The following is a 22562-nucleotide window of genomic DNA, read 5'->3' on the forward strand; positions in this document are numbered from 1 at the left end:
ATATCTGTATTGCAATTGAACTGCTATTAATATAAGCACGGAATTAATCAGCATAATATATGAAAAAGCAACATTTGCAACTATTAATATGCTAATATGAAGAATATATTAAAATCAATTACGGTAACTCATGAGGTATCTGTACAAATTTATTATTGCCACATGAACATATAAACGAACTGAAACAGGCTGCTATCTCATTTATCTACTTTCTAATTTGCATTTAAAATAATAAATATATAATCCTGTAGATGAATTCTCATTATCTGTCCTGTATTAGTAAAATATATATCATATTTTTGACTATTAAAATCTTGTTTGTTAGGATAAGTACGGCTTAATCTGGAATTGTCAATTGTCAGAACTCGCTAAAGGCGTCTTAAGCGAAGTTGCAATGCATTATGATATTCCTTTTAGGCAGCAGGCTATTTGGTTCGTTGATTTAAACTTATACATGTATGCCTATATCTTTGAAAAATAAACTTTTATTGTATTTTCCTATTCTAGTTCCATACTATGCCAGTGCTATATTAACGATGTCAAACCTTTGGATTATAAAGTATTAGGAAATGAGCTCAAAAAAGTTATTGCCTCACTTGATGACTTTAGCCCAGATATGGTTTGTCTTCAAATTTAATATTAATCAAAATCAGAATCGAACATTGTATTGGAAATAAATTGAGATTAACAAATTTTTCTTTACTTTATAATTATCAGTTTGTCACATTAGAAAATTTTTTCAACAATTTATGCCTTTCTTTAGCACGAGGAATTAGTGATTGGATTAGAAGCCTTCGTAGATCGCTCTATGATATTCTTTAATCATGTGAGGGACTTAATGCCTGAAAATGATACTCAAAATCTCAGTGCACTGCCAGAATTAATTGGGTAAGTAGACACTATAGATTATGAAAGCGTAAATATGCTTTCATTTGGAAAAATACCGTATTATGTGCCAATCTGATCTGATATTGATGGTTTTGTTAGCATTTTAAAGTTAATTTATAGTATGAAAAAATTTCAACAACGGCGCAAGAAACCTAATTTAAAGATAGATATACAAAATGCTTGCAAGGTATCAGCTTTTATGTGTTGATAGATAGAATAGGATACAAGAATCAGCTACTAGATAAGTTCTTAATCAAGAGATTCGTCTCTATTCTAGTTAATGTTTGATTAATTATTGCTTTCACTATTTAGAAAGGAACAGAATCTTGGTATTACACTCAGCGAGAACTTATTGTAGCTAAAGCTAAGGTAAAATAATGATCTGAGAATGATGTTATAATTTACTGGTTAGCTCTGCAATATACTAGAATAATGACATTGAATGCTTTTATTAATTATCATAGACAGCTTATAGCATAACTGAGCTTGTAGTAGCTTGTAATTTCAGAGCTTGATAATATTAGTAGTTTTTGTAATAATTATATTGATTAGATGAGAAATTATAAATTTTATACCAAGTCAGATAGAATTAGCTTATAGCCATACGTTCATCGTTTACCTGAACCACTTAAAACTTGAGCAATAGTAGACTGCAAAGTTACAAAAAAATTTTACTGATAAACCCATAAATAGTGAGATGTAATTATTTTACTCTCTAGTCCTATACTGCGCTATAGAGCCTTGCAGCAAGACTAATATTTCTTCGTATAGGAATAAGGTATCAGATTAAAAAGTATCTTTGCACAGATACAATATGATGCAATTTTCATTATTACTAGCCAAACTCGAATAATTAACCCTTATAGAATTAGCTGCTATGTGTAAATCTACTTTTGGCGATTAATCTTGTTTAATTAGTGAGAATAAGGCTAAAAGATACGAAAAACTTGATTTAAGAAGTCATAAAATGACAAAATGCTGCTTGCTACTCGCTAGCTAAATGCTAAATTTTCAAGAATAATTCGCAAGACACAAAAATTGATTCATAGTCTATATTACCGCAGGAATGCAGCATTTACCTAATCAAGCCTATCTTGACTTGTAATTATAGCAAATTCTACCTAGTTGATTTGATTTAACATACTTATTATGTTTTCAGACTCTTACTAAAGAGTTTCAACTCTTTCGAGAACTCGTTCAAAAGATGTATGTGGATTTAAAGGTGTCCAAGTTATTTTATAACAAGGTGTTTTCACGGTAAGAAGAATTATATTGAACCTATGCTTTAAAGTGATGTTATTGTGAGATTCTAATCTATCATTGAACAAAATTCCATTGCATTAGGATTTGTGATGATTACTTCACGGATTGCTTCCTAATTATTGATAAAGTGGTACGATATTGCATAGGAATAGTGAATATTATTAAATTTTTAAGTTGACTGATTTCTTTAAACTACTAATTTGAGTTATGCAACTTGATTTCCAAGTACCAGTATATAAGAAATCTTATTAATTCAGCAGAAAATTTATTCTGGATCTTGTAATCTTCTTAACCAGATCAGTGAAGATGCTAAAAGGCTATTTGCTAGATTCGACAAATCAGAATTTGTTACATCGGAGAAGATTGATCAATTAGTTTCCGATCTATATTTTACATTAAAAGGCCTGGCAATTTACCGGGCTCATTTAAGCGAAAGTGCTAAATCAATTCCATTACAGCTAGACTCCATTCATTTATGGTCCAGGTGCTTATTAGAAGTGCTAATTCGTAACGACTTTCGAGATACTAAGGAACGAATTACAAAAGCCGTCCAACTTGAAGAGGTAAATGTAGGGAAATAACTTTTAGAATTCATCTTGATGCGCTAATTAAATCTTGACTAGATCGTGTCTCATTTTCTGCACCAGTTCAAATATTCGCATATACTATAGATAAGATAATTTCATATTTTAACAATTATGATACTAGATAGTTTGGGTTAGCTTTTGCATTTTTATAAAATATAGTTGAAAATTATAATATTATTGTGCAGCAGATGCAAAATAACTGATTATCCAAGGTTATACCTGATTGCATCTAGGTTGTTGATTCCAATTTCAAGTTTTCGTCTTCTGCTGTCGATACTGCTGGCCTATTCAATAAAACTTGTCAGCTGTGGAAAAATATTGCATGGCCAGAACCTGATGAGGCATTCGCATTCGTTTCTAAAATTGTTGATGTACGTAAACACAAGCTTAGCTACCTTTATTAAGTGTTATTTGACTTTTTTAGAAACATTAACCCATTGCTGATCATTTAAAATTGAGTTGTGTTTCCTTGCTAGACCCCAATCTAACATAATAGCTATTTCCTTTCTGTTTATTAGAATATTGCCAATGCTGGCTGCTTTTATGGAAATCTACTTGATAACCGCCTGAAAGTAGCTAAATTCTACGATGACGTTGGTTCGTTTGATATTACTGAACAGGTATACTTTAACTAAAGCCAATTCAGAAAATCTAAAATTGCAGATAGTATGAGGAAGTAGTACCAGATATAGTAGAGACCTACAATTATACTAAAATCAATATAGTCCATCGTAGGAAAGCTATTATGAGCTAAATTGGATCATCGTTTGATCCAATCTTTCCTTCTTGCGTCTACGTGTATAAATGATATTTCAAAATGCTATCTACCGTAAATGACGAAATATCTTGAGTATTTAGATACTCTAAATAATCTTAGAAATAGTCATAAACTGGATATAATTCACTTTCGTAGAAATTAGAGCGAGCAAAGTTGCAATGAAAGGCATATCGTACTATTGCAGTTACGGTACTTTCCAATTTCCAGTAAATGAAATTTATAGTGTATTATTAGTCTTGTTCGACATTTTCTGGAGTTAATTTTCTTTATACTCGTTATTTTTAAAACTTTTGAAACAGCCACCTACAGTATACGCTTTATAAATTATGTGCAGTATAGTATCGAATATGCATGAATAAATCTTGGAATATTAGCTATCAAGTATAAAGGATTAAATCTAGCACTATTGATTAATCACTCGGTTTTATCTGGAATCAATCACCGGATAAATATGGATTCTAGCTGTGTATAACATTAAATAACCTGGATCATATTCGAAGAAATTTGCAATCACTACCAAAGGATTTAAATTTCGATCAAGCGATTGAAAATTTATCACATCATGGCCGTGATCAACAAGACCGTTTTCGAACTGTACTGACAAATATTTTAAAAGGTGCTGATGACGATTTAATGAACAAAACAGTGATTATGATCGATCAAGTTGGAAAAAAGGTACATAGTAGATTGCTTGCTGCGAATTTTGAGCTATTGATGATATTTTATATTTGTAAAGCGAATCTCGATTAAAAGTTGATTTGGAAATAAATCTTCTCATGATTTGTGATATTTTAATTAATGCAGATGGAAGTTGACATTTACAAGCATTTGCAGACGTTTTCATCATCGCCGCCGACTGTCAATGTTAATCAGGTATAAATTCGAAGGCCATAGCTTCTAATGCTTTACGTTTATGCTTTTAACTTGTTTAATGTTCCAGCTATGGACATTTTGGCCTAAAACTCAGATTGAGAAATATTTTATTAGCATACGCATATACTGTACGCGTATATCGTGGCCCTCTCATGCCAGTATGTGAATTTTTCGAAACAGTACTAAATCTTCTAGCATATGATATTTCATCCGTAAATTTTTAATATCTGACCTTTCTCAATTTCACTTAATCTTTACGAAATGAATAAATATTTCTATACTAGTTTGTAACTGCTAGATCACTTAGTAAATGAGTTATACATGGCAATTATTCTTGCCTTTTATTTATCTCTTGTTTTATTTTCAAATATTACAATCAATATTTATATAGAAATTTATGATAGTATGATTTGCAGATATATATGTAGTATCTATCCTATACTTTACTTAGTACTTAGGCTGTTTCATCTCCAAACTATTGAATGCTTAAATACGGTTTTGTAACTATATTGCATAATCATTTCTTGGTGGATTTATGCGTAGTGCATCATCCTACATTTATTCTTTCTTTACGAGATACAGAAATTTTGACCTGAAATTTCCATAGCATAATAATTATTAGCTAGATAATAATTTACGAGCATATTTACATCCTGAACTAGTTCCATAATACAATCGTATCGGACCTGCTTGCCTTATATGCAACTTCCAATCCACAAACATTAGACGGAATATTGTTTTACATGGCGTTGAAAAATAGATATTCATGTCTCAATAGTGGTCTTAATTATTCTATTTTGGTATCTGACCTTTTTTCTAATCTGATCAATCTTTAAATCATAAAAATTTCGATGCGATTTCCCAACTTCTTGATAGCTTATTCTTTGCAAATTTTTGTTCGCATTTTGTAACTATCCTATTTTATAAATGAATTTCGATAACATCATTTCTTGTTTTAAACTGTAGGCAATATCTCCACTGCTTAGCTATCTGCAAGAAAATTCCATCAAATTGCAGGAATGCCTATTCAAAGATGTCTACCATAGGTATTTAAGTGATTATGGAATCAAAAATTGTAATAGAGTAATAATTGCATATCTATGCAGATTATTATCTATTCTAAAGTTTTCGGGTTGATTTACTGTAAATATTTCCTATGTTATTATCTTTATCGAGACATTGTCTTTGAACTTATAGATATTGCTTATTTTCCTCCTTTAGCTTTAATATTAAAATTGTAGATGTTACCATGAAATGCCTTTATCAAATTACACTAAAAGTAGGAGAGCAGAAAACTTCTCTATTTTCCTTTAAGTCTGATACAAAGTCTATGGTAAGATTTTACCATCATTTAACCGTAGCGTACTTAAACTTCACAATTTAAGATACTGAAGATGCCGGATAAAATTATCTGATGTAAGATTATTGTCTAATACCTCAACTAATCCTATTGAACAGACAATGATGGAAGTTTATAATAGGCTATGGGATTGTCAACAGGTTTGTTACTATAAGAAGATAAATAAGCCGCACATAATGCAATCAATTTATTCATTATCATTCCCACAAATTAGTAATTATTGTTTTTAGTCTAATTTTGTTGGATACATCTTGTTATGATAAAGTGCCTCAATATCAGAAATGATCAAAATTCAATAACTTATAATGTTCTTTTATTACATTATCTACTCTTTCAACCAAGAATAAGACTAACTAACACTTGGAGATTAAATTTCCTGTTTATACACATTATCAGTCAGTTCTATTTATGTCTATAATTTCTGATTAGTCTAGCACCCAATAACCAGCATAATCTGTTGTTTCCAATCATCTTAATAAGATATTCCTAACCAATGTTCCAATATTTACTGTGACTATTTAGTACGGATAAGTACATAACATAATCTTAAGATTGCAGTGAGTCTACTATATCGCACATGCAATGTTAAATTTACAATTTTATATAACACTTAGAGACTTCCTACAGCTTATTAAGCTATTTTTAGGGCTAGAATATTCATTTTAGTTTAGTAAAACTGACAAGTTTCTTCTACTCTAGGTGTTGAAAGATTTCTTTTTTAATGGAGGAGATGGTATCGATCTTGTTACTATCGAAAATGATCATTTCTACGTAGTAAGTTAATATAATAGTTTATATTCCATTTAAAATGGTTAAATTAACCTGATTTAAAAATGGTATACTTTTCCTTTTCAGCAAACGGTGCAATTTTTAAATGTGGCTAAATTGGATACTACTAGACTTATTGGACTTTATTTTGAAGAGAAGGTAAAAAATCAGGTTTATAAAAGAATCCATTATACTCTAGGATTTCCTTGTGATTACATCAATTAAGATGTCTACCGACTATGAAAGAGAAATCGGCTCCTTAGATTGATCAAATAAGAGTCATTTACGACTTTATATTTGTTTCCTTTGTAATGTAGTTTGTACATACTGTATAAAATAAAATAAATGCGGTGCTGCTTGGAAACGAGAAGTACTAAGTTTTTATTAGATGGTGTTACGTTTATTACAAAATTTCTAAAACATATTTTGATTTGTACAGCTTAAAGCAAAGCAAGAGGAAAACCTTGGTTCATTAGCAGTAAAATTATTCTATGATATATCCCAGCATAAACTTTCTGTCAACGGTAAATTGCTTTTGCCCTACCAGCGTTATTTTCTACTTCAATTAACTAAAATTAACTAGAATAGCATTCTGAAAGGCTAATATCTTAAATTCTATAGTCATCTATGCCAAGAATTTACTAGCACTGGATTCTAACGGTAATATTCACATTTAAACTTTCTATCAACTAATCATTTAGACTGACTAGTTGTTCTTGTTGGATGATGCGATATAATACTTGTATACTTGAATCTAGCAATTAGCAGATTTTGTATTGGAGATATTTGATTCTTTCTCGTATTTTGGATGTAATTTAGTCTAAAGTAATTCCATTTATTATCTAAAAACTATATAGGGTTAAATCATTCATCTTTTCTTCCGACTAGCGTAATTCTTTAATAATCTTGAAAGCTAATTTTCAGATAATAGTAATTTATTTTAGAATTTTTCCTTCGAGCTATAATGTATCTTACTTTTTTACGAATTTAGAACTTTTCACATTTGCTTCCAATCATTATGATTTTATACATTATAAGATTAGAATTTAGTCTTATTGTCATCTGATTCCATCCTTACAATACGAAAACGATAAATCTTGTTACAGACTTGAGATTAAGAATATTTAACATGAATTTCATTCTCATATTAATAGGATTAAGCGATCCGTATGTCGTTATTGATCTGCTCCCAGAGAATCTTTTCTCATGCTCACACAAAGAGACTAAAGTATGCAAAAAGACATTAAATCCAGTCTTTGAAGAAACATTTACCTTGTAAGTAGACCCTGTAAATTAGGTATTGCAAATATTATTGCTTTACTAAAATATAATTGATAAACCCCATCTGCTGGAACCAATATCATGCACGACAATATCTTTTCACAATAGGTTTTGAAAATTGTAACGTATAGCCAGTAGAAAATGTAGGATCTTTAGCTCATTGTTTGTATTTCATTATTAATTTTTAAGTTTAACATGAAAATTATAGTGTTTAGCCAACAGAATCTGCTAGATATTTGATCGCTTATTCTTCATGTCTTCTTATTAATTTCCAAGCAAAACACGGAAGTTATTTCTCATAACTAATAGAATGTACAGGATGCTTAATAATCAGCTAATTCTTCGTACTATGCCATCAATTTTTAAGCATGCTATGGAAGTTATGGTGCTTAGCTAATTGAATACGCAGGATATTTAATCAAGCCATTCTTCCCGTTACATCATTAATTTTCAAGCATAGCATAAAATTATAATTTTTAGCCAATAGAATCTCCAGCCTAATTTATACCATTTAATTTCTAAGCATAACATGAAAATTGTGTTAGTAGCTTCCGATGTTTTGATAACAAATTATATTCTAGCTGCTTATTTAAGACAAACCGATATTCGACATATACAATAGAATTGAATCTTTAAATTTAAGTATATATCGAAGCAAAGCTTACAGCTAAATTATTCTTTCTAAATTTATAGCATTATCGATAAAGCGCTATTTCAGACGTCCGGAACTGCCGTTTTATTTACAGTGATGGATCAAGACATGATTAGTAGGAATGATTACGGTGGCGAAAGCGTTATTCTGATGAAAGATATCACCATTATTGACAACAGAAAGGATGCAAATCAAGAAGAAATACCTGAACTGAATTTAAAATTATCTATGCCATGCATATCAGGAGAGATTTTTAATCTTATTGATGATCGAGTCGATGATGATCCAAATGCTAAAAAATTTATTGCATTCCGTAGAAAGGCTTGTGATGCTGCAGAGGATGCTCGAAATAAGTGAATTTAAGCACAATTAAAGATATTGCTTACTACCAATGCTATTTATGCATTATCCAACTCGATTAGTACAGATTGATACGACTCTTTTTGGTCAAGTAAAAGGAACTTTGCTCTAGATTTTGACTCGATTTCTTTATGTGCGGGTAGTATGAGAACCTCATATTTATGAAATTTGGTTTTACTTATTGATTTTTGATAGTATTTTCTTGCTTCATCTTTAAATAAGAGGGCTATTAGCTAATATTTGGCTAGTATAACAGTAAAAGTAAATTCAGCACTGATTATCATAAAAGTTATGTTTTATGTTACTTTGCTATTAGAACTTACACACACAGTAAGATCTATTTAGGCCTATGATTGCTGCTTACATTATCTATCAGGAAAGAATTTATTATCAATGCTTCAAAGCACTTAGGATGATATAAATTACTTGAAACTATTTATTGTACTAGCCAGGTTTCAATTTTATAACTTTCTTTTTGATATGTTTCTCTTAGCTATTACTTTCACAATATGGAGCAGAAATAAAATAGACATGATTCGCATATACTGCTTACTATTTATTGTTAATAATCTTTAAATAGGAATTTTATCGATCCGTTAGTATAAGGAACATCATTTTAAATCTTTCTAATTTGGAGATATATTGATTGTTCTAAGTAACTTTGTCAGTAGTTATGATAGACTGGCTAATATTTCAGGGTACAATTATCTAAGCGAGCAAAATTGATCCAGTTTCATAGCCGATCCTGAAATACACTGATTTTGGTAACGGTCGAGATAATGAATATGAAAATTATTCTGCTTATCCTTAAGGTTTATTAAGTTTTCTTTACTTATGAATTAGAGATTTTCAAAATCTTTATTGTTTGGTAGCTTACAGATATCCAAGAAATATGTTTTGATTCGCACAAGCTAGATCTTAGTGCTTCCTGTTCCACTATCCCTAAAATTATGCTCGTTCAGAGGTTGATTCTGATGAAAGCGTGATCAGAGTATGCTTTAGATGAAAACATATATATCATTGCTTTCTCGATATAATAATAAGTATCCTCAATCTTGATCTCTCAGAGGTGGCATTTAGCTTCATTAATAATTTCAAGAGCCAGCTCGATGTCTCATATCCGCGAAAGATAACGATATCTAAGATTATTCCTACAAACATTACCGTAGTCTATATGTAATATCTTAGGTGAGCTTTAGTGAGCACTAAAGTATTTCACATGCCATAATTTCAAGTAGGAACATTTTAATAATGCTGTCGCTGTCAATTATTATGTTGAATTTATTCCTTGTATAAAAGACTACTACTTTTTCAAGATTGCCATATTTCAGTATGATATCCAGGGTATGGCGGATTTTGCTCTAAAAGCTAGTTTCTCTTCCTTAAGAGCATTACAGCCCAAGCCATTAAATAATATAGGATAGTGCATGAAATACCATGCCAACAAATTTAATGGTGGTTATATTTACTATAGGCGTGTAATTATATTTGCACTTTTTAAAAGTTCCTTTTGCTGTTTAAGAGCGTAGTTGATTTCAAGATGGTTGCATTACAGCATTGATATTGCCGGCATTATTTACCGGTATCTAGTCTAAAAGTTAATTACTTACTTAGCAGTATGTGTAGCAGTTATTATCAAAACATTAAACATTTAAGTATTCTAAGCTGGACTTATAAACTTCAAGATAATGATCAGTTTATTATCTGCGAAAATTTCGCGAAATAACCCTGAGTATTAATAATAGCTCTTATGAAACTAATTTTAATGAATTATACGTATTCTGTTGGAAGTAAGATAGCTTTCGAATAAATAAATTTATAGAAAAAATATTTCAAATTATGCTCAGATAATTCCTTGCATGATTTTAGAGATGGTTTCATCTTATTGTTTGATCCAAAACCAAAAGATTTATGGAGGATGAGTAAAAATTAGCGCATAGCTTACAAATTCGTTAACTAAAAACCTATTTGAAAATACATGTAGAAAAGCCTTATATAAAATGCATTTAGTAATTAATGTTACTTCATTTTCTTTGCGAGTAAAATATGTATATTCTCTACTTGCTGGATACAAATTAGATACACGTTTATATTCGCTCACTGCCAATTACATTGCACTTAATAGTAGATAAATATTTGTTTAGTAAATGATCTTTTAAGAATCTTCATTAGTAATCGCCATGTAATGCAAATTTAGATTTAACCTCATGATCCTATAATTTTGTGTATCGATGCAAAGTTTATATACTCCTTTAGAAGGAATGTACAATAGTTGAAATTTCAATAGATTCAATGGCGGCTTCCATCTGGATGGAGTTGATGCAAAATATTAACTGCCAGGAATCTTTTACTTAAAGCTATGGCAAACATTAACGATACTAAAATCCGATATAATAAGTATTCTTTGATATATTCTACAATAATTGATTCCAGTGAAGAGGATTAAAGAATAAAATCATCTATTTTTCTAACTTTTTCTTCACATCGCTGAGAATAATTTTAAGAGCTGCAGCTGCTTCTCTGAAAATTGGAAATAATAAATCGCATATGAGACGATTGGATATCAAGGATCTTTAAGCTTAATTTCTAAACTTACTTTGCTAAAACCACATCTCCTTTTTGCCTGTCTCGCAAGCTCTTAATGACTCTTTTATCTTTAATCATCATATAGCTAAATGCTCGTATGGCCTATCGAAAGAATAAACCATGTTAAATTTAACACGTAAAGAATGCTTAATAGAATTAATACTCATATATTTGAAGATTTATTGTCTATCTTAGAAGCTGTTGTAAATTTTACCCAACTAGTTAGTGGATAGCGTGTATGAAAAATGTTGTAAACTAATTTTTCGTCATAATTAAATTATAGCTGTAAGGCAGTAATCTGAAAATTTTTACCTGAACTCGAACATCGATACTAGAATCTAATTCCACAATTTCTAATAAGATTTTAATATCTTTCTCAGTATCTAGCTTTAAAGTCGCCTAAATAAAGAAAAAGCGGGATATTGCTTAGACACTGTGTATGAGAACCTGGAAATGTTAATTCCAGTTCCTAGCATCATATCGGCCACTATCTTTGTGATCAGATTTCAATTTAACAGGAATAAATAAAAAATAGATGCCGATATACGAAGGACTGGATATGATTATGCTTCTTTACAGGTAAAATTGCAGCAATATTGCCTTGATCATATAATCAATTTATTAGACCAATAAACTGATATCCCTATCGTTATTTTTTTAGCATAAAAACTGCCCTTTTTGCCAAGCTTGCTTTAAATTAGAAGGTTAAGTGAGAGCTGTAGTAGAGCAAGCATACCAATATCATAGAGCTTTAAGTTTTTATTACGCGTACCTGTAATCATTGAAATATTAAGTTCTCTAACACTCATATTTCAATATGTGATTAACGACCACTGCAATGAGCTTTAAACGTTTAAATATTATTTTTTTACATGTTTTGGCATTGAACAAGTTGTTATCAAGGGAATATCTCTGGGTTCACATTATATCATATGGGGTACTTACAAGAGATTTAACAGCTTGTGCACGAACTTTACTGCTCGCATCTTCCAGCCGCCTTTGGTTTACGAATTAAATTTGAATTTAGTATTTAAACCATCATGATAAATTAGAGTTATAAATCATAGAAGTTGGTTTATATCGTCAACATTGGCTTACTCAAAGATAGATTCAATCATTTCATGTTTCAGTTTCAGTTCTTTCACAGTCTCAGCAGCTTCCTTTCGCACTTCCTATCGGGTTATTTTACGTCAAAGATAAAAGAAAAATATCAATGAATTGCGGATATCTGGCTTAAATCTACATTCGACATCAGAAAAGGCTACCAAATGTAGCTTTTATTTCTCACTTTATTCTTACTTTTCTATCACTTTTTAGAATCAATGATACATTTTAATGCATATCCAAATAAATTACGAAATCACATAAATTACATGATCAGTAAGCATTTTGTAATAACTACTTTAGATTTAAGATGCTGATGTAATATGCATTGCACAAATGCATTATTATCGACTAGTGCAACGTTAGTATTTCTCAATATTCATTTCGTTTTTCTTAACTCAACCAACCTTGCTAGGATCATCCCATAAAAGGCGCTGGAGAATGATAAAAATCCTGTCAGCGTCGAAAGTTAGCGCATGTAATCGACCTAATATAAGAAATACTCGTATAAGTTAAAATTATCGAACGTTGGTTGTCTATTTTTCTCGTCAAGATTTTAAATGTTTAGAAACTTTATTACTATTCTAAATTCTTGCTAAAAGAACTTTTATGCAATCATCATTTTAGTATAGATCTTGGTAATAGCTACGGAATAGAAGATTACTCACCAATATTACCCAAAAGCCTACATGCGCTAACTCGATGCTAGAGGAAAAAAATTACAATTTATCTGGTTAGAGTCTATCAACACAGCTAAAATCCGGTACTAGATCATAAAACATCAACTTACCGCCCATTTCGACGATTTTTGTAGCTGCTGGAGGACATTTTCAATAACTTTTGAGGATTTGACATTAAATTGCTTAATTAAGGTCTCTAATGCCTAGTTTGATGTAGAGTATAATTTTGATAGTTGAATCAAGTTGGTGGGCTCATTTACAGAGGCATTTACGATAGTAAAATTCCAGAAGATATTAACTATCATTCAATAGCGATGAAGATTATGGAGCAGATTGACAAATAGGTGTGATAGTAAAAGTGGTAGTGAAAGTGATGAAAGGTAAAATTATCCGCAACTTCTAAAGCAAACTACCTTCGCTTTAACAGGACCTAGCTCGATATCCAAGCATCGAAGTAAGCGTTGCTTTGCCGTAGAACTTGATACACACATTCTACCTAGGCAAAGAGCTGCTTGGTAGGATAAATCTTCATCTTCTGAGCCGGCTATTGCATCTAATTCTAGCTTTAGCAACTGAAATCCTTTAGATTTCTAGTTTTAAAAATATAAAAAAAGTATGTGGTTATCATCCTTTCGTATATAAGTAGTTTTAGAATGTCAGCAACTTGATTACCTTAATAATGTACTGAATGTCTTTAGCTTTCATTATCGTAGCCATTATATCTCTTTTTATTAGAGTATTCCCTAATGTAAATAAGAATTAGCACACTATGATTATTTCTAAATCTTTAGAGATTGATAGTAACATTAATCTCCAATAAAAGCAGTGTTTACGATTAAGTGGTTGACGGAAAATACGTTTTTAAATGATGTAATATAAGTATCTATTGATCTAAATTTTCGCCCATCCTACCTTTTCTTAGGAATTTAGTCAATACGAGCATAGCACAGTCTTCCCATGAACCTGCAAATTTTTATTGCCAATGAAATAAATATTATTTCCTGCCAGATATTGTACAGGATGCTATTATTTGTAGTATAAATGATCTTCAATCCATTTTACAAACCTATTAAGAGCATGGATTTGCTTGCTTCATACCGGACTAATTTGTCATCATCTTCTTTAACCTATTAGTTAACGTTTTATAGCAGGTTAAGTGGGTCGAATGGAAGCGAAATAATCGCACCAGTAACTTTTTATTATCACGTTTGGTATTCATTAAATAAGCAGGTAATGATGGAAAAAATTTCTTACAAGTTCTGCCAATGCCTTAACGATATGTCGATCATTGCAATCCAATAAACCCAAATTCTGTAAGCAAATCGGGATATTTAGGGATAAAGACACATTAAAAAGAAGATCTCCTAAAGCATTATAGTGGATAACCCTAGTAGACGATAGAAATATAATATTGATACAATCGTTTTTCTTCATTTACCTTGGCACCTTCAAATCTTATTGTTGCGTTTGATGAAGCAAGGCCGCTTTGAATAAGGTCCTTACACAAAACAGAGAACAAGAAAGTAGAGTAAATAAATATTTTAAAGCATTTTTTCTATAATCAAATAGTTTATTTCATGGCACTAAGAGGAGCTCTAACATGAGAAAAACTTTATCTGCAGTACTGCTAAAACGCCTGCTGGTGGTCTTAATGTCTTCTGAACACTTATAATACAGTAATGCTTTTAGTGGCTTAAGAATGAAATTCTACCAACCATTTATTAAAGTGATATCACAACGATTTAGCTAGAATCGCTATTATATGTGGGCATACTCCAATGGACGCATCGACATGATTTTGAATTAATCTATTCGTTTAAGAAGTGAATTATTTGCTACTTTAAGCAGAAAGTCTATGCTATGTATTATGGTTGTATTTCATAAAGCTGTTATCATGCTTTTAATGAAGGCATGGATTGTTAATGGTGCAATTTGTTTAAACTAAAAATATCCTAAATGCAAGGACGCACATAGCGGCAGGTTTTACGATAAATTCTACCTCTATTCGTTCCCATTTTTTACTATCATGAGGAATTTTTGGCTTAGATAACTTATTTGTCCCTGATAAAGTTCTGGTCCTGCTGCCTGTAATATAAATTTGCATTAGATACTAGACTTATGCTACCGTCTATATGACTATTATCCTAAATAGATTCTCATATATCAAATATCGGTTGCTAATTTTCAGTCGATATCTCTTATGTTCCTATACCTAAGATTTGCATTTTAGCGACTGCCTTAATGGATTTTGTTCGCCTATAAAGCAAGAAAGTTAAATTACTCAAGGCAATCCTTTATCAAGCAATTGCATATAGCACATGAGAGAAATTATATCTACGATAGCATTATAGTACTAAATTGCCAATTTGTTGCTTTACTTACTGTCGTGGCTGATATTCTTTCACTTTTTCCTTGACCTGCGTAACGTAAGAATTAATTTACATATTGATAATAACTTATATAGATCACGGCTTCAAGGCAAAGTGCATTAGATCAGGAGACTCTTTGGTAATAGTTTATTCCTGTTCAGTATGAAATAATTACTCACTGGTTCATCGTATAATGCCCCGTTTGTCACACGCTTTATATTTCCTAGATCGTCAGAGAATCGATACCATCCCGCAACTTCCTGAGGAAATTGCTGATTTATTTGCTGAAATTAATTGATAAATGAAATTTATAAATCATTCAGTTAAGGCTAATGTTTAAGGATTATTGTGCTACATCTGTAACTCAATGGACTTCAAAAGATTAATGTACAATTTCTCGATTGCTCTGATCATCACATCTATTAATCTGATTAAAACTACATGTATACTTCTAGTCAATATCGAAGTTTCATGTTATTAAGACATTTCTTTTCTGCGGCAGACCCAAGTCGATTAAGTAATTTAATAACACTATTCCAAGCAGTTAAATTCTAATCAAAATCGTTAGCAACATTACGATGTCTATATCCTATTTTTGTTTTGATTAAAGTCTGTATATAACCTAAAATTATAGTTAAAAACTATTTTCATAATATGCTTCCCATTGCAACTTTCTAATTCAAATAAACAATAATAAATGATAATTCCTGCGGCTTATAGATTCAAATAAGGCTGTATAAGAATTTAAATATAGTTTTATTAACACGAATGTATTTTAATTACTGGATAACTTTTTACGCTTATAATTTCATCAGATATATTAGTTTAGCTACTGAAGTCGAGGTAATTCTTAACGCTGTAACGAAACTAGCTTCACCAAACTGCTTAATCGTGACAAGCTGCACTGATCACATGATAAAGGGATTTACTACGAACTTAATTTATAAATTAGCCTGGGGAAATGAAGATTGTTCCAGTCGTTACCTTTGTTATTCGATACTTGACATTACTAACTGATTGAGGCCTATAGCTTACACCGGCTTCTGTTTGACCATCCGTTGAACTAAATGTACGACCATGTGTAATATACGGCAGAGCAAGGCTATCTTTTATAGAAGTTATCACGCTACCGTGACTAGCATCGTCATGAATTGTCTGTAGTAAGAACGATCAAATTGATCAAATTGTAAGAGAAACATTCTTACAAATACAATTATAGAATACGGTAATTAAATTTAATATTCAGGCTTAACGGAAATGGTAACTAGAAAAAATAAGCTCATGAATGATATCGACTGTGTTAAAAGCCAGAGTGTTATTTAGAGTTGATAAAGCTACGTTGTAATAACGTCTCATAAATATTTCTTACTTTGCTATAGTCCTCATTCTTCGTATAGACTTCATCTTGGATATAAACCATAGAATTGTTAAGAATATGAATCATTAGTTTCCAGTTACAATATTTCTATAGATCAAGATATTCACTAAGTTCAATACCATGTAAATTAGCAATACGTGTGTCTTTCATTTTTAGTATTTTTTTGACTTTTTTGGGAGGACTTATGGAATCTTGAGCTACATCATACAGTGCATTACACAGCTGGCGGACTCGCCTGGACAACTTTTCCAAAGCCATATTCTAAGATTGTATTAATTTAATACCAAATTAAATAGAATATAAGTATGGACATAATGACTTTAGCTAAGTATATGAGCAGAAAATTTACGTGAATATCGACGGCATCTATAGCATGCTTGCTGATTTTTAAAGCAAGACCTTTAGCGGGAAATTCATCTATATAGAAAAAAGAATGGCACATATTTACTTGAATCATACTGATGAGTCGTGATCTAATTAGCGAAATTAGTTTAGCTGAGCAGAGAACAATACTCTACCATTTATTGAAACAAATATGTTAGAAAGTACGATAAGAAATATATAAAGCTGAGACAAGAGACTGATAAAATTTTAGAACTACTTCAACCTATCTAACTACAAGCGTATCTGTTAATCCTCAATTATTCTACTTACGTCTCTTAACATGGGTAGATGGTACTGCTATTGGGAGTGTATGCCACGATAACAAATTATCTTCATAAACATTAGGTATTCGCTCGAACTGATGATGCTCCGATAGCCAGTACTCGACAGATCGATTAACATCCGTCTTTACACTTTGATGTAAATGTTGTGATTCCAATAACTGATCAAATCCGTCGCTAATACCAGCTTCGCTTGAAAATTCGGTTATAAAGACTTGGGAAGATTTCGATCTGATATCTTCCTCGCTTTTTCAAATGGTAACAAATTGATAAAACAGCGCTTAGCAATAATTTTATATTCATCCATTAATATGAGACATGTTCAAAGCAAAAAATCATTTGTCGCTACCTGTGTATTAAGGCAGCAGATTCGATGTTGTGGGTTCGTCGATAATCTGCTATTGAATCTGCATGGTGAGGGAATGAATAATCTGATAGAGACACCGCATAATTACCATTTATAGTACCAGGCCTTGATTCAACTCTAATAATAATAATAAAATATTGCTGCTGTAAACTCTATTGGTATATTTGAAGTATATAAAACGTTGAAGTTATACGGCCTAACTATACTTACTTTTCCAGACTAGTTTGAGCTGGAAGTTCAACACGTTTCTTTTTTGTACTTTTTTTTTCAACTTTTAAGATTTGTGTTACAATATTTGTTTCTTTAATTTGTATTTTTTCCAATATCGTTTCTAGACGCTCTTCTAGCCAACGTACACGTGTTCTTGTTACATTTACCTAATGGACATTAAACGGTGAAAATGGAATTGTAAATGATATCATGGTCACTAACAGTATGATAAATTGTAAATGATATCATGGTTGATACTGATAAAGTAAAATTAGATATTATCACGAGATGTTTTATAGACAGTGATGAAGCAAACTGAAGCAGCGTGTATGGGTCAGTGATATACGAATATATGATTAAATTATCATTATTATCAAGTATTCTTACAGATTCTTCGCTAGCATTTTCGAGATCTTTTTTGCTATAAGTTAATTCTAAACGAATTTTTATTGCCGTCTATAAATAGGTAACGGATTGAATTTATATTCAGTATTCAAGATATTGAGATGATAGCATATAACATGAGTAGGATATTTAGAATGCAGTGTCGGCCCTTAGCACAAGACTTACCTGTAACATGATTACCATGTCAGCTAATTCAGATTGCATTAACTGAATTTGCGATTCAGAGAAGTCACACTGTGCTCACATGAGTAAAATAAACATCAATAATAAAGTCAAATTCACCGCTAAAATTTGATATCAGGCTTAGCTAAACTGCCCTACTTGAGGACTACAGTTAACACTGCTTCAATAGTATGATGAAGTATTAAGTTAAGTTCTATTCACTACAGCAATTTCGCATTAAGCTAACAGCTATGATATCATCGAAGACTTGATTGGCTATTGCATGTCTCGATTGTAAACCATATTAACCTCTTTTGTCGTTAAGGTATTCCCAGATCCATTAGTTAATGTATCTAATTTTTGTAAAATTTGCTCCTGCTTCTCTTTGATGAATTTTATCTGTTTTCAAGAAAGCATTAGCTTGATCAATCATAAGCAATCGTATGTGGCATTTATTCGCTATAATGATAGTCAACACTAGATTTTAGCATACGAAAATAGTTGGCGTGGTATAATATTTATTAGAATTAGGGTAACATGAGTTTCTTTTTGATTCTTTACAAAACGGAAAGATAATCTTCATTCTATCATACCTGATGATCCAATAGTGCGTCGGTTTTGGTAACGGCAGCTTTTTTGATTTTGGCTGCATTCCTATTGTGATTACTTTTGTTTACGATAGCTCCAGCATAAAAATTTTGGCGATCTAAAGTATGCGCCATCGTGCTATCAATCTAAATATTAAACGATCGAATTTTTGTCTTGATTGCATATACATATACGCCTTAACACTACAGGAAATTTTGACTATCAATTAAACTAGTAGTAAACCAACTTACGGCAAGCTTGACCTAGTTGCTAAGTTACGGCAGACTTGCGCACAACACCCCACTGCGGAGAAGAGACTAGAAATCGGCAAATGTTTCCCTGTTTAGTATGGATACGGTATGAATCAATCAATAGTAGTAGACTATAACATGGACTACTAGCCGAAGATACAGTAGATGTTCTAGTAATCCATGGTCATAGTATCGAAATCTTGATCAAATGGCAGATTTCTATACTAAGATTATCAATTTCTGTACATCACAGATTTATCGATGGGGCTGGATGAACTTTCTGTGCACAAGATATTCAGATTAATTAGACCCAAAGTACTCATAAATAATTCTAAAATTGGAATGGCTTCTATCCGACTCCACTACTGCAGTACACTGTAGTACAGTACAGTAGAAGGATAGGCAAACTTTAAGGCTGTTCAAAAATAACTGGATGATTATATTACTGGTCACCTTGACTGAACCGTATGTCTACAACGATACACTATACTGTACGCAATCATCATCGAAAATTACGCTCACTTACAGTACTATACTGTACAGTATAATACGGTACACTATACACTGTACACTGTAGCTGCATTGTCCGGCTGTCCCTCTCTCGCTGTACAGTGTCGTTTTGTCGAGTGGTGGATTGTCACGTATCAGTGTAAACGGTCTGTCCGGTTGTTCCTCTGTCTCTTTTATATCTTCCTTACACTCTTAAACAGTAGCTAAAGTATGCAGTATGGTGCGGTACGGTACAGTATCGGGTTTTAGCAGCTCTATTCTTTCTTTTTTTAATCAGGGCCAAGCTCAAGAGTCTACCACGCATAGTTGCACACACATTCGGAAGAGAGTGCAAAACATCAGGAAAAACTGCAAGAAACAAGTCCAACGTAGACATTATCGCTATCACTATTCCACTTTGAAGGGCATTAAATACTTTGATTGGTGCTCGTTTATTAGCACAGTAGATACAGTTACTGTTCCTGATCCATAGGCTGTTGAGGCTGCGTTAATTTTGCTTTGATCGTATTCAATTCAATAGTGAACAAGCATGTTGGAACCTCCGGTGATGCGAAAGCTTAATCTTCTCCTGAAAGGTCGTTCTTTAGCTAATTTACCCAATGTTTTAAATCGATTAAAGTATTACGGGATTGGTAAAAAAGTTACTAGGGCTATATGGTTAAAATATGATGAACCATCGTATTGGACTATTACCCGTGTTTCATTTAAGCGTGTAAGTAATTGCCTTGAAAGCCTATCGGAAACTCTACTTATGGTACATGTACATTGTGCATTTGCTTGATTAAGAACTAATCAATCAGAATAGACGTTATTTACAGTAGCATTCAACCATCTTGCTTGGAACGAATACACTTGTATGCAGACGATTTACGTACATTTTTACTAACTTTTGGCTACATTTTATTGCACCTGTTGGAATGTAGTATCACATCTTTGATTGAACTTTGACTAGGATGGTTAGAGTAAATTGTTAGTTGATTGATGGTATGAGCATAATACCTCACTGGATAAACGTCGGTTTATATTTATTTTTCCAAAGCTTTCCAAAATGGTTGCACTAGCGGAATGTGCTACATTTTGATGCAACGGGCTATAAATACTTTTACACTTTAGCAATGTTTTACAAGATGTTGCATCAGCTGTTTGTAATACGTTACATTGGAGCTGTATTGCTCGGTATCATGCTAGGGTAAAACTGTTACAGGTTTACCGTTATGAGACGAGATTAATTTTTGATATTGACGTTTATTTAGGACATGTATCATGCTAATGCATGGGGCATCTTTACATTTAGAGGTATGATATCCAATATTGGATGATGTAATTTTATTGTACTATTTATCAGCTAGATAACTTATCTTTTCAGTACATGCTTTTCCAACTTTGATCGATCTATTTTACTGTCACTGATTTTATATGATCTTACCGAGTTATACATTGTACTGCATACAGTATGTCAGCTAGGTGAGGCAAATTACATGATAAATGACTGCTAACCTATCGTGACTCTTGTTATAGGAAAAACAGAAGAACAAGCAAGAAAGATTAGAAGTTGCCGTAAAAGGCAATGGCTAGTTTTAGAAGGTGATGACCAAGTTAGTAATCCTTTCGTTGGTAAGCGCAAGTGGCAGCAAAAACAGGAAACTATAGTTTAAGTTTTGGGCATGATGGAGTATTAGAGAGAATGCGATCGGCTAATGCTGTCCTGTCTCTGCGATATCATCATTGAAGTATTACGACATACAGTACTTTGAGGCCGTTTCGTGTATTATACATTGCAACGTATTATCTCTAATAACTTTGCCCGTTATTGACTACAATAGGCTTGATACAAAGGCGTAGTTCCAAATTAATTCTGTATAAACAGCTACATCTATCTATTAAATCAACCAACCAGTCTATTATATTTATACCAAAGCTGTCGTTGCATCTTCAAATCAATGAAGATTAATGAATGTTTAAGAACGTACCAAGTTGTCGCTATGCTGCTATGATAGTGATTGAAACATAAACTTTTGTACAATATTTCTGCTGTAAGAAGTGACAGGTAATCTAGGCTAAATTTTTTATCGTTTTATGCCAAATGCACATGTACAGTAATTAAGCATTAATAAATGCCATAATTTTATCAATACATTGTTGAGCGAGTCCAATTCTTATGCAAGTTTTGCATCCCACGTTGATTGATATGTCGGAGACGAGAAAGCATAGCACGCTATTATGACTACATCTTAAATTACCTTTCTCTATCCTGAAGTGTTCAGTATCTAATTGATTTAGTTGTAATTTAGGTCGAAGGGTTTATGTTATCTATAATTCCAGATAGACTGGTAGTACACACAAATAGCTAGAAACTAGACAATTGAAAAAATGAATTCAAATCTTATTTAATAAAATTTCTGTTATCAAATTTTAACTTGTAAAGTTCAGTTTTACATAGAAGATGGACGATACTAGTCCTCAGTAGCCATATTGTA

General features: G+C 31.8%; 3 protein-coding genes across 3 annotated transcripts; 2 read left to right on the forward strand and 1 right to left on the reverse strand.

Moving 5' to 3' along the window:
- Positions 1–96: 96 nt before the first annotated feature.
- On the forward strand, positions 97–8807 carry TRIADDRAFT_60505 (uncharacterized protein; the record flags this gene model as incomplete). Its single annotated transcript, XM_002116472.1, has 21 exons — positions 97–135; positions 326–432; positions 508–619; positions 764–888; positions 988–1075; positions 1201–1257; positions 2048–2145; positions 2233–2281; positions 2448–2714; positions 2972–3109; positions 3257–3358; positions 3979–4191; positions 4321–4389; positions 5356–5435; positions 5611–5722; positions 5848–5889; positions 6449–6523; positions 6605–6676; positions 6957–7041; positions 7672–7792; positions 8492–8807. The coding sequence occupies 21 exons, from the start codon at positions 97–99 to the stop codon at positions 8805–8807; spliced, it is 2367 nt and encodes a 788-aa protein (XP_002116508.1).
- Positions 8808–10719: 1912 nt separating this feature from the next.
- Positions 10720–19458, reverse strand: TRIADDRAFT_60506 (uncharacterized protein; the record flags this gene model as incomplete). Its single annotated transcript, XM_002116549.1, has 29 exons — positions 10720–10774; positions 11407–11498; positions 11709–11795; positions 12342–12393; positions 12495–12568; positions 12908–12987; positions 13169–13205; positions 13291–13383; positions 13594–13770; positions 13853–13923; positions 14093–14143; positions 14247–14307; positions 14435–14491; positions 14619–14678; positions 15180–15265; positions 15393–15436; positions 15563–15597; positions 15729–15833; positions 16534–16704; positions 16919–16953; positions 17047–17188; positions 17277–17344; positions 17582–17838; positions 17942–18076; positions 18170–18336; positions 18557–18625; positions 18740–18808; positions 19046–19135; positions 19330–19458. The coding sequence occupies 29 exons, from the start codon at positions 19456–19458 to the stop codon at positions 10720–10722; spliced, it is 2649 nt and encodes an 882-aa protein (XP_002116585.1).
- Positions 19459–20614: 1156 nt separating this feature from the next.
- On the forward strand, positions 20615–22036 carry TRIADDRAFT_60507 (uncharacterized protein; the record flags this gene model as incomplete). Its single annotated transcript, XM_002116473.1, has 4 exons — positions 20615–20797; positions 21339–21381; positions 21604–21699; positions 21909–22036. The coding sequence occupies 4 exons, from the start codon at positions 20615–20617 to the stop codon at positions 22034–22036; spliced, it is 450 nt and encodes a 149-aa protein (XP_002116509.1).
- Between the last annotated feature and the right edge of the window lie 526 nt (positions 22037–22562).

The sequence above is a fragment of the Trichoplax adhaerens genome, genomic scaffold (genome assembly GCF_000150275.1).
Source record: "Trichoplax adhaerens TRIADscaffold_16 genomic scaffold, whole genome shotgun sequence".
In the NCBI taxonomy this organism is placed as follows: Eukaryota; Metazoa; Placozoa; class Uniplacotomia; order Trichoplacea; family Trichoplacidae; genus Trichoplax; species Trichoplax adhaerens.